A 10,090-nucleotide genomic window follows, 5' to 3' on the forward strand; every position below is an offset into this window, starting at 1 on the left:
CGTACACCCCACGTATTGCTTGGGGTTAGGCTTGATTGGCGCGTCCAGTTTCTCTGCTTCTAAATCGCTGGCGGCAGCCTGCTCTTCAAGGTGTTTGGCGGCGATCCGCCTCTTCTTGCGTGCTCCAGCTAGATGAGCCCACACACCGAGCTGAGGGGAGACAAGACGCTGTACAGAGATATAATCCCAGAGAAGTATGAGTATTCAGCTCAGACCACGCGCCTTGGCTGGCATAATAGGACGATACACGCAGTTCGTTGATGGATAAGCAGACACTCAGTACCAACGTAACGTAACGGGGCAAATGAAGGACGCGTCGTCGCGTTGGTCATGTGCATGCTTTTTATTCGTCCCAGATGCCTCCGCAATTCACGTGAGGCCCTCACGCACAGACCATCGACGAACGATTTGCTTCCGTTTCGACTTGGTCGACTTGGTCGTCGTCCTCTCGACTTGCCTGCTCGTCGTTGATCTCCTCTTACCGACACTTTCGACTTTTACTTTCTCCCATACCCTTCAAAATGGTAAGAGCTCTCTTTGGGCTCGCTGGTTGCCTTTTTGGCGAGGAGTAATGCTTTGACAACTACTGTCGACTGCTTAAAGTTTGCGCGGAGCGACGGTCTCTGCAACGTCTTTGCCATCGAGTGAAGATTTGCGTTTAAGAGCCATCGCGATGAAGCTATCATGATACTGCTGGGCCATGTACCGCAAGGTGCATGGCGCTAGAGTGCAGAGCATCTCCTCTCGTCTTGCATTGTCTCCCGAGCGGGCCCTTCCCCTCTTGAAGACTTTTGCACCAGGCGCTGACTTTGCTTTGTTTTCTCAATGACCAGCCTAAGGCCAACAAACCCGGTTCCGGCAAGAAGCCCGCCGCTGCTCCCTACCCCAAGGGTGGCAAGCCGGTCAAGGCCCAGAAGAACCCTCTCTTTGAATCCCGCCCGAAGAACTTTGGTATCGGTGCGTCATTGTTACCCGTACCCGCCTATTTGTGATGCTAACACTATTGCAGGTCAGGACATCCAACCCACCCGCGACCTTACCCGTTTCGTCAAGTGGCCCGAATATGTTCGCCTCCAGCGCCAGAAGGTTATCCTTCACCAACGCTTGAAGGTTCCCCCCGCAATTGCTCAGTTCGCCCACACGCTCGATAAGAACACCGCTACTCAACTCTTCAAGCTGATGCACAAGTACCGCCCGGAGAGCAAGATCGAGAAGGCTGCCCGCCTGCTGAAACTTGCTGAGGATGCTGCTGCTGGAAAGAAGGAAGAGAAGGTGTGTTCAATTACGCTGCTGCCTGTTACTTTATGCCTAATGTAATGCAGTCTGCCGACAAGAAGCCCCTCTTCCTCAAGTACGGTCTGAACCACTGCGTTGCCCTCATCGAGGCCAAGAAGGCATCTCTCGTTGTCATTGCCGACAATGTCGACCCTATTGAACTCGTCGTCTTCCTCCCCGCTCTCTGCCGCAAGATGGGTGTCCCCTACGTCATCGTGAAGGAGAAGTCCCGTCTCGGCACCCTCGTTCACAAGAAGACCGCCGCTGTCGTTGTCATTGAGGAGGTTCGGAGCGAGGATCAGAAGGAGTTCGCTACCCTGGTCTCAGCCGCTAAGGCGAACTTCACTGATAAGTACGAGGACCAGCGTAGGCATTGGGGCGGTGGTCTCCGCGGTGCCAAGTCAACAGAGATGATGCGCAAGCGGGCAAAGGCTGCTGGCACAACCATGGCCGTGATCACCGGTGATGCGAAGGCATGAGAGGTTTTGATATTTTGGGGTTACTATGTTACTACACCAAAATATGCTAAGTATGGCATTACACTGGCACCATGACAATCATGCAATTTATTGCAATTCTGTCCGGTTAAAAGACCCTTCCATGTGAAACGGTACAGTTTCGCGTTCGGGGACTATATGGCTTGCAGCCGGCGATTGGTCAGTTGGAGTCGGCCCTGTACAAGTGCCCACACCCGGACGGCGAGCCGAGTAAGGACCGTAACTGATTAGCGCCCTTCGGCTTCTGAGTTTTTGCTGCATGTCCCAGCAATTCGATATAGCGTTGTCCCCTTACTTAAAGGTGGCGGTAGTCACGATATGCCCAGGTAACGTCCCACCCCTTAACCCCCGCTCCTTTTCTCCCATTCTCCGGGCAGCATGTCTCTGACGTATCTGATTACCGGCGCTGGGCGCGGTATTGGAATGTCCTTTGTGAAAGCTCTTCTTGCCTGTGACACAACAATGCTCATATTTGCTGGTGTTCGGAATATTGCTACTGCGACCGAACTGCGGACGATTGCGCAAAGCGATAAGCGTGTTATCGTAATACCTCTGGATATGGATGACGATGGGAGCATTCAGGTCTGTTCGGAACCGCAAGTTGCTCGCTGAGTCGTTGACATTCCCCCCTCAGAATGCTGCACGGATAGTATCCTCACGCGCAAAATCATTATCCGTGCTTATCAACAATGCCGGGTTTACACCAGAAACGATGAGTCCAGCAGCATACGTGCCCCCAGGTGACTTCATACAAGCGTTCAAGACCAACACATTGGGGCCAATACTTCTCATACAATCATTTCTCCCCTTGCTTGAAAGAGCGGGAGGCTTGGTGATCAACATTTCCTCCATACTGGCCAGCATGGAGATGAACCCTGGACGACAAGTCGCATATTCCGTCAGCAAGGCCGGTCTAAATATGGGTACGCGACTGCATACCTTCGCCGATCACATAACTCAATTGTGGCATTCAGCCACGACCATCTTCCAGAAGCAGGTGAAGGATAACATTGTCAAGTTCATCGCCGTCCACCCAGGTGTCGTAACGAAGGAAGTGCGACCTGACCCTCGCCAACCCCAAGCACCGTACATAACATCTGATCAAAGCGCACAAGGTATTTTACAGGTCAGCTTGACATGCATCGGAAGTGCCCACCCGCTGATTTATGTCACCCAATAGAATATCGTATTCTCGGCCAGTGTTGCTAGTATGTGCGGAAGATTCGTATCATGGGATGGGAAGGTCTGTCATTCATGCCCCCTGTCACACCAAGACCTCACGCCAGGGATAGAACATACCATGGTAGTCCGAGAGACGAGATATTGTACAGATTCGATCGCGAGCTCGGCGGTGGTGTGGGCAATGTCATTATAGCAACTGTTGGAGCTCCTTGAAACAACGCATACCACCATTCTCAGGATACAGTATTGTATGCGGATTATAATTTACCGAGTGCTTAATACAAGAAGGCTTCTGTCTGTATGAATCAGGTTTGGAGGTGGAATTCAACTGGTTTCGGCGATCGGACCACTTTGTAAGGGTCGATCGACAATTCAGTCTTGTCCCCTTCGCCGATCGTCTCGCAGTGTTTTGGCCCCTTGTGCATGTGCAGCTGCCTCATGGACGAGAATTAAAACTGCGGTTCCGTGAGTCATCAATTGGGAGAATACCGGATAGTGTGATAACAGCCTCAAATCCGACAATGCTCATCGCACCTTCGAGCTGTGCTATCCCTGGTCGGCATCCCCCAGCGTCAACGGTGGACAGAGAGTCAGTAGCACAGGGAGGGCAACGGATGCCGACGAATTCGCGAACGATTTACTCACGTGATACCGTTGAAGTCGGGCAGGAAGAGGTTGCAGGTTCTTCATGTTTCGAAAGCTTCGCTTCGGATTTGACACTTGTAACATGCGCTACTTGAATTCTTCGAAAATCTTTTATCAGAAGCGTACGGAAAGATTGAATGCACTAAGACTTACAATTTCCGCCGATACGATATGTGTGTGGGACTTGAGCAGGGAAATCCTCACAAACAAACGGGCACACCGAGCTGAATCGACACCTGACAACGGTCGTATTACACATGCATGGATAACATTGGGGAGCACCCCGACAGAGCACGGTTATTGCCTGAACACCAGCGGTACAACGAGGGCGTGGGGATGGTCACTCTGACCGACCTTGCCAACGCTTGCAGCCACCGCCGCCCAGTGCAGCCTACTCGAGCTCCTCCAGCTGGGGCTTATCCTCCTCCACATCGAAATTCTCCACCAAATCAGGTACATCATCATCGTCTTCCTCCTTATCCTTCGCGCCCGCAGCCTGCTGCGCCTGGATCTGCTGATAAGACTCGGCGAGCTTGCGCAGGCTGGCGAGGGAGTCGGGTCCCAGTTGGTTAAGAATCCCGGGCACGAGCTCGGTAAGCTCTTTTGTTTGCCCAACGCCGTAGATGGCGAACGTGTTAGCCGGGACGGCGGCGTGGACTACGTGAATCACATCAAATCAGCTATCGCTCGCACCGCGTAATACAGCCCGAACGCACCTTTTGGAGCAGAGAAATGGAGGACGTTCCCATCCTCCTTGAACATGTTTACCTCCTCGACACCGGCAATAGGCTGCACACCGAGTTTCTTGAGTGCACCCTGGAGCTTCTTGTCGTCTTGAGCCGAGTTCTTTCCCGGCTTGCGCACGACCTTGCGTCGGACGGTGCCCTTGCCACCTGGATGTCATAGAAAGGAGGTAGAAGGGATCACGTGCGTCGATAATCGTAATCGTATCCCAACCCAACATCCAACATCGCAACATTGTAGCATCACACAAGCGCCCAAAAACCATCCATCCACAGAGTCAGAACCCAACCAACACCAAATCAAAACCAAGCCAAGATTCCCATCAGCATCATCCCCTTCTCCAATGCAAAGTCACGCACCGATCCTGTTACTGGCCGCTGCCGCCTGCAACTTTGCCAACTTTGACGGGTCCATATCTTTTCTTTCTTTCGTTCTATCGTTCCTAATCTCCTGTTATCTCCTTCTTCCCCTCCTCGTTGTCAAAATAGCGCACAAGAGTCCCTCGAAGCCCAAGAGAAAAGGGAAAATAGCGCAGAACGACGGGCGTTAGAGACTTTGGTGCACGCTTGCACTTTTTTCGCGTGATGCACTGGTGGTGGCCAAAGATGGCAACTCGACGGAGTCAAATGCTACACGGAGGCAGAAGGGCACTGCCACTTTTTAAGTTGAAGTGGTCCGTGCGCCGGAATTGCGGACTATCTCCCTCTGTTGGGAAGCGAGTCTCGACACGGCCGATGGGCCGATGTGTTGCACGCACAGACCAGGGTGGCTGGCAGTACAGCCCTCTTCAGGGCCGGACTCGCACGACTCTCCCGATTACACTATCCTGCGCAGTCTGATCCATTACGCTCGCATAGTAACTGCAACAGGCGGCTGACTAGTTCCGCATTCCTCGGGACTGGACAAAATTTCAGATTAGTAACCGCAACCGCTCAGCATAAGGACAACAAAGCATAAAGAGAGTTGAGTGTGTGAGAAAGAATTACACTTTTTGACAGCGCTTGCTGTTTTCGGGTCAGGTCGCTTGACCTTTAGGCGGTCCGTGCCGGTGCGCTTCGACACACCCATCTGTTGTTCATGCTCTATATACCCAACACCCCAGATTGCTGCAGCGCATCAGCCCATTTGGGACTGCACACGAAAGTAGTAGTAACTGATATAATTGGTTCAACTATCGAGCTATACAGCCATAGGTGAAAGAATGCGACTGGTGCGTATGGAGCACCTCTAAGGGCAAGGGCTCCACACGCGGGTAATGAGGACCGTGGTCCTTAGCATGCGTGGGATGTGAACGATGAGGGACATGACGCTGGGGATACAGAGAGTTCAGATGAAAGTGCAACGGGGAAGCCACGAGAGGGAAATATGATATAGGGAGAGAGCCGCCGCCGACAGGACAACAAACAACAGCAAACAATGAGCCGGGAAGGGGGTCGATGTCGTAAGGTCGCGTGCAAGGTCCTTCGCCAGCAATTTTGAGGACAAAACAGGGGACGCGTTAGAAACCACCGAGGCAGCCACCGTCGTCGTCTGCGTTCCATTCACACCACTGCGCACCCGGGGCTTTGCATGCAACTCTCTTCTTCGGTAACTCCTTCCTGCGGTCCTCTTCCGTACGTGCGGGGCTGTTGGACCGGCGCTTGGATGGCGCATGGGGAAGGAATTGCATTTCGAGCGGACGCGGAGACGCGCTGAAGGTGTATGCGGGTACCGGGTCGTGTTCATGCATGTATGAATAAGCCTCGTCGCTCTCCTCGCTGCTGGAACCAGAGAAGGTGAGCGGAGGTGGCGCTCCCTGGAGGGCAGAGGCTGAAGGGCGAACAAAACGACCGTCTATCGCCGCAGATTCGTAGGTCTTCCCTGGACAGCCTCGTGCGGGCATTGCACAGGCCCGTTCGGACTCGGATGGTGGCGCAATAGGGGTACGATCGTATTCCAGGCCGCTGTGGGCTGGGTGAACGCGATGCAGATTTGCAGGAGCGGGAAAGTGCACGACGCGCTGGTGCAGTCCGGGAGTAGAGCAGGGAGAAGAAGGCATTGATGCGACTGGGGAGGGAGTAGCAGGCTTGAGGCAGGGACGCAGACCCGCCATAGGCGGGTGGTGGTACCTGTGATGGGGGGAAAGGGCAGACTGTGACATTTCTTGATCGTGGTTCGGGGTCGTCGTTTCACTTGACGTATAGGCTATAGAAATCCGGGGTGGTGCTTTGGGATATGGTCCCAGAGCGGGTATGTTCCACGGAGAATGGGAGGTTGTAGAGGGGGAATGGACAAAGTAGGAGTAAGCCTGAGAAGCTGAATATCCTGAGGTAGTAGCCGTAGCTGCGTCTAACGACGAAGACGCCGATAGTTATTGACTACTACAGCTGATGAGCATCGTGAACTTGAGGGAGTTGGAGGGGAATGATGGGAGAGGGAGAGGCGTTCACTGCTGTTGTAGGTTGCGCTTCTTGCGGGGGGGGATGGCGAGGAGGGAGATGGTGGTCGGTGCGAGAGGATGGAGGGAGATGTCGAGAAGGAGGAGAAGTCCAAGGGGGGATGAACCCCTTGAGTTAATATAGGGAAGGAAGAGATGCGGCTGAAGAGAAGAGGGTGGTGAAGGTGAGAGAAGGGATGAGAAGAGTGGGATGATCCATAAAGACGCGCCCACACGGAATTGACCTACACGGATACAAATATTTAAGGGCATTACACGGAGGCATTCTACTGGGAATCAAAACATAAACTTTTTCATTCTCCGACTCTCGCTAATCTCTTCCCTTATTGGTCAATCCACATGCAGCACACCCGTACCCCTGAACATCTCCCCGTATTCGCCCTATCCCCCCATATGCGTATGCACCATCCTAGACACACCCCGCAAGTTTTGGACAGATGGTTACAATAATAATGGTTGATTATTCCATGGGAATATACAATAAACACCGCTCATCACCGCACACACATCGGGATTGCAAGCGCCCCGGAATACACCGCATCTTCTCACCACTGACATCATCATCTCCGAACCCATCGCACCCATATCATCTCTTCTCTGCTCACCTCAACACCACACCACGTCACCTCATTAATGCGATAATTGTGTATTCACCAAGTCACAGAATATCACCCATTACCAGCTATGGTTGCCTTCATCGGCAGATATCACTTCCGTTCGGAGGCTCCACTCTTCGTCCGTGTCAATTGGCACAGCGATGACCGCATACCCTGCACATGCGCGACAGGCGCACAGGACACCTCATCCCGTCCGTTGTTCACAGCAACCATCACTGAACGGGCGCATCGGGAATTTCTCTCATCCTTCCATTCCCTTAATCTAACCCCCCCTGGACTGTCTAACGAATAGTGTTCACCTATTAACAAGCGCCTCAGTCCGATGTTTCTCATGACTGACGCTGACGACCGTCGCCAGCCTCCTGCCTCCGGATCAAGCAACGCGTCTCATCACCCAAATTACCTCAAAACAATAAACCAATCCGGAACCCATCCGGCACGCACGTAACAAACCCAGCAAGCCTATCCCCGCATTCTCCTGCTTCAGGAAGCGTCGGATTTCCAACCGACGCCATCAACTCGGTACCATGTGCTCTCATCCTATTCACTTCCAACCCGAAATCTGACCCGGGACGTAATCATACACTAACGCACCCCTCGTATCATTGCGTAAACCCCCCAAACGGGTCGAGTACAGACAGCACTCGTGATCCCCAGGATCTCCCGTCGCCGCAAGATCCCTGACTGACCACACCGGTGGACCGGAGCAGCCCCTCTTGGTTCTCCTCCCCCTCCACGACTGCTCAAACAGGAGCTCGGGTCAGTCAATACCCCGCGATATGGCCTCTTTCCTCATATGATCTCCCCGAAAGGAGAACCCAATCTCCCTCCGCTCTCGTATACACTCGCTTGTCACTACAACCCTGACATTGATAATGCTAACATATGATCATTCAATATCAGGTTCAGGTCCGGCGTCCCGGCACGTTCAGATTAGGGAAATACTGGTCCAAACCCTCAGGGGCGACCCTTGTTCTTCCCCTTACTGCGCTTCTGCCCGAGTAATCCTGAGAACTGCCTTCCCCTACACAAGGATCGTCATTCCAAGCCCCCGGTTCCGTTGTCTATGGTTTGTATACAGTCGTCTTTTGGTCGGAACACTTTCCGCCCTTGCCGCCAGAAGGCACGTCGTGGATATTGGCATCCTGCTGGCACAACTTCGTTGACGTACGTCTCCTACCTTTGGTTCAGAGCTTGCCACGTACACCGTAGACCGGGTTCGTCGGCACTCTGTCGGCCAGCACGACCGGGTTACCCTGGGAGGCACAAACGGTTGCCGATCCTTCTTCTTCCTCCCATTAATTCCCTTCGTGTGATCTCTCTCTCCACTATCATTGGTCCGGCAAGTCCACGTTTGAGGAACCACCGAACCCAGCGGGAAGTCTTCTTCGCCGTGTGCTAATGGCGTAACCCGCCGAGCCTCTCTTTAGCAACCTCGGTAGTCGTTGCGAACGAGAATCTTTCTCCCGACCGCTGATCTCATTGTCTCATTCTTCGGTGATTTCAAATCCTCATTTCCTCTATTCGCCCAAATCTATTTGCAAGCACACAACTGTTCACCCGACTTGGCCGTCACCGCACTGTGATCTATGTGTTGTATCCAGCACACGGACGTTCATCCTACTCGTTCTACCCATTGTGCACCTGCGGCAACCGCCCGCTCACCGCCGGCGACCGTAGGACCGATCGGGCACACCAAATGACAGCGCATGCCGGTGCGAGCATCGGCCGAGCACCGGTGCACAGCCTACGCCAGGTGGTCGGGTCAGCGGGCGCCCTTCCACATTCGGGCGCTTCTTCGCTAGCAAGCATCAGCATACATACGACACCGGACGAGCGCCGCGGCTGCCTTGGGTATCCTCACTGCTCTCGACGTCGCTGATCGTGGCGGGTTTGGGTATGCGGAGAGTGCAGAGAGGGAGAACGCACTCGTCAGCTCGTCATTACGTGGTGCTCTGCGATACGCTTGCATCGGCTGGCCGTGCCCGTTATCAGTCAGTTGTAGGCGGAAACAGGGGCATCGTGATGCGGCGATGGGGAGAAGCGCTATTATTTCGGGCGCCGCTCGATCTTCCTCCCCAACTGGGATAAAGAAGCAGCCAAAGGGTGGGGAAACACTTCCTCGCTTGCTGTGAGGGGATATCACTGACTCGGGCGTGCTTCTTACCCTAAGTTCTCTGATGCTGCTTGGCTCACTCTTTGACATATCACCTTGCTGCGTCTTGCTGGCCGTGTTGTTCGGCACTTGCACAACGGGTATTCTTGAATAATTATTCTCAGGACTTCACCGCGCTGTTATTGTTGGAATGTCTCGTTAGTCGTCTTATTCGGCGGCTGAATGTTGGAATGCGAGATCCAAAGCCAGGGAACCGATGCCTTTGCAGATCTTCGAGCTCTGTCGGACCCGTTCACCGACGGCCGTGCTTGGCCTTACCGCTTGGAGCCTTGCCCAGGCATCTGCCGAGAGCGGTGGAGAACAAATTTTCAGCGTGAAGATAGCGAGAAAACGCAAGAGTGAGGCAACTATATGATCGTTTTTTGGTATAACCTCTCTCTCGCCTCTTCCACTGAGCAGAGTTGCAGCATAATGAGAGTTCTTTATAGTCTGCCTCTTTGTAATCTCCATCTGACCGAGTTCATGAATGATCGAAGAAGATCTGGTCTTGGGCTTGCATCCCCCCCCCCCCCCCACT

General features: G+C 53.4%; 4 protein-coding genes across 4 annotated transcripts; 2 read left to right on the forward strand and 2 right to left on the reverse strand.

The window, feature by feature from the left end:
- Positions 1-716: 716 nt before the first annotated feature.
- On the forward strand, positions 717-1,856 carry DACRYDRAFT_97584 (L30e-like protein; the record flags this gene model as incomplete). Its single annotated transcript, XM_040777467.1, has 4 exons — positions 717-734; positions 864-957; positions 1,010-1,272; positions 1,323-1,856. 4 exons carry the CDS (start codon positions 717-719, stop codon positions 1,752-1,754), a joined length of 807 nt encoding a protein of 268 aa, XP_040623448.1. The 3' UTR covers positions 1,755-1,856.
- Positions 1,857-2,060: 204 nt separating this feature from the next.
- Positions 2,061-3,215, forward strand: DACRYDRAFT_102861 (NADP-binding protein). Its single transcript, XM_040767679.1, has 5 exons — positions 2,061-2,354; positions 2,407-2,695; positions 2,747-2,898; positions 2,953-3,015; positions 3,065-3,215. Exons 1-5 carry the CDS (start codon positions 2,151-2,153, stop codon positions 3,077-3,079), a joined length of 723 nt encoding a protein of 240 aa, XP_040623449.1. The 5' UTR covers positions 2,061-2,150; the 3' UTR covers positions 3,080-3,215.
- A 591-nt stretch (positions 3,216-3,806) lies between these two features.
- On the reverse strand, positions 3,807-4,866 carry DACRYDRAFT_25637 (NAC-domain-containing protein). Its single transcript, XM_040774248.1, has 3 exons — positions 4,703-4,866; positions 4,316-4,492; positions 3,807-4,256 (listed from the first exon to the last, which is right to left on the reverse strand). The coding sequence occupies exons 1-3, from the start codon at positions 4,755-4,757 to the stop codon at positions 3,991-3,993; spliced, it is 498 nt and encodes a 165-aa protein (XP_040623450.1). The 5' UTR covers positions 4,758-4,866; the 3' UTR covers positions 3,807-3,990.
- A 626-nt stretch (positions 4,867-5,492) lies between these two features.
- DACRYDRAFT_25638 (uncharacterized protein) lies at positions 5,493-6,965 on the reverse strand. Its single transcript, XM_040774249.1, has one exon. It carries the CDS (start codon positions 6,481-6,483, stop codon positions 5,842-5,844), a length of 642 nt encoding a protein of 213 aa, XP_040623451.1. The 5' UTR covers positions 6,484-6,965; the 3' UTR covers positions 5,493-5,841.
- Between the last annotated feature and the right edge of the window lie 3,125 nt (positions 6,966-10,090).

Source organism: Dacryopinax primogenitus (genome assembly GCF_000292625.1).
Source record: "Dacryopinax primogenitus strain DJM-731 SS1 chromosome Unknown DACRYscaffold_30, whole genome shotgun sequence".
Lineage (NCBI taxonomy): Eukaryota > Fungi > Basidiomycota > Dacrymycetes > Dacrymycetales > Dacrymycetaceae > Dacryopinax > Dacryopinax primogenitus.

What these genes read in the sequence shown, in the direction of transcription:
- DACRYDRAFT_102861 (XM_040767679.1), top strand. Translation starts at nt 2,151, where the DNA reads ATGTCTCTGACGTATCTGATTACCGGCGCTGGGCGCGGTATTGGAATG. An exon ending in ATGACGATGGGAGCATTCAG is followed by an intron (nt 2,355 to 2,406) that starts GTCTGTTCGGAA and finishes TTCCCCCCTCAG; the next exon opens with AATGCTGCACGGATAGTATC. An exon ending in CAAGGCCGGTCTAAATATGG is followed by an intron (nt 2,696 to 2,746) that starts GTACGCGACTGC and finishes TGTGGCATTCAG; the next exon opens with CCACGACCATCTTCCAGAAG.
- DACRYDRAFT_25637 (XM_040774248.1), bottom strand. Translation starts at nt 4,757, where the DNA reads ATGGACCCGTCAAAGTTGGCAAAGTTGCAGGCGGCAGCGGCCAGTAAC. An exon ending in AGCGGCCAGTAACAGGATCG is followed by an intron (nt 4,493 to 4,702) that starts GTGCGTGACTTT and finishes TATGACATCCAG; the next exon opens with GTGGCAAGGGCACCGTCCGA. An exon ending in CCATTTCTCTGCTCCAAAAG is followed by an intron (nt 4,257 to 4,315) that starts GTGCGTTCGGGC and finishes TGATTCACGTAG; the next exon opens with TCCACGCCGCCGTCCCGGCT.
- DACRYDRAFT_25638 (XM_040774249.1), bottom strand. Translation starts at nt 6,483, where the DNA reads ATGTCACAGTCTGCCCTTTCCCCCCATCACAGGTACCACCACCCGCCT.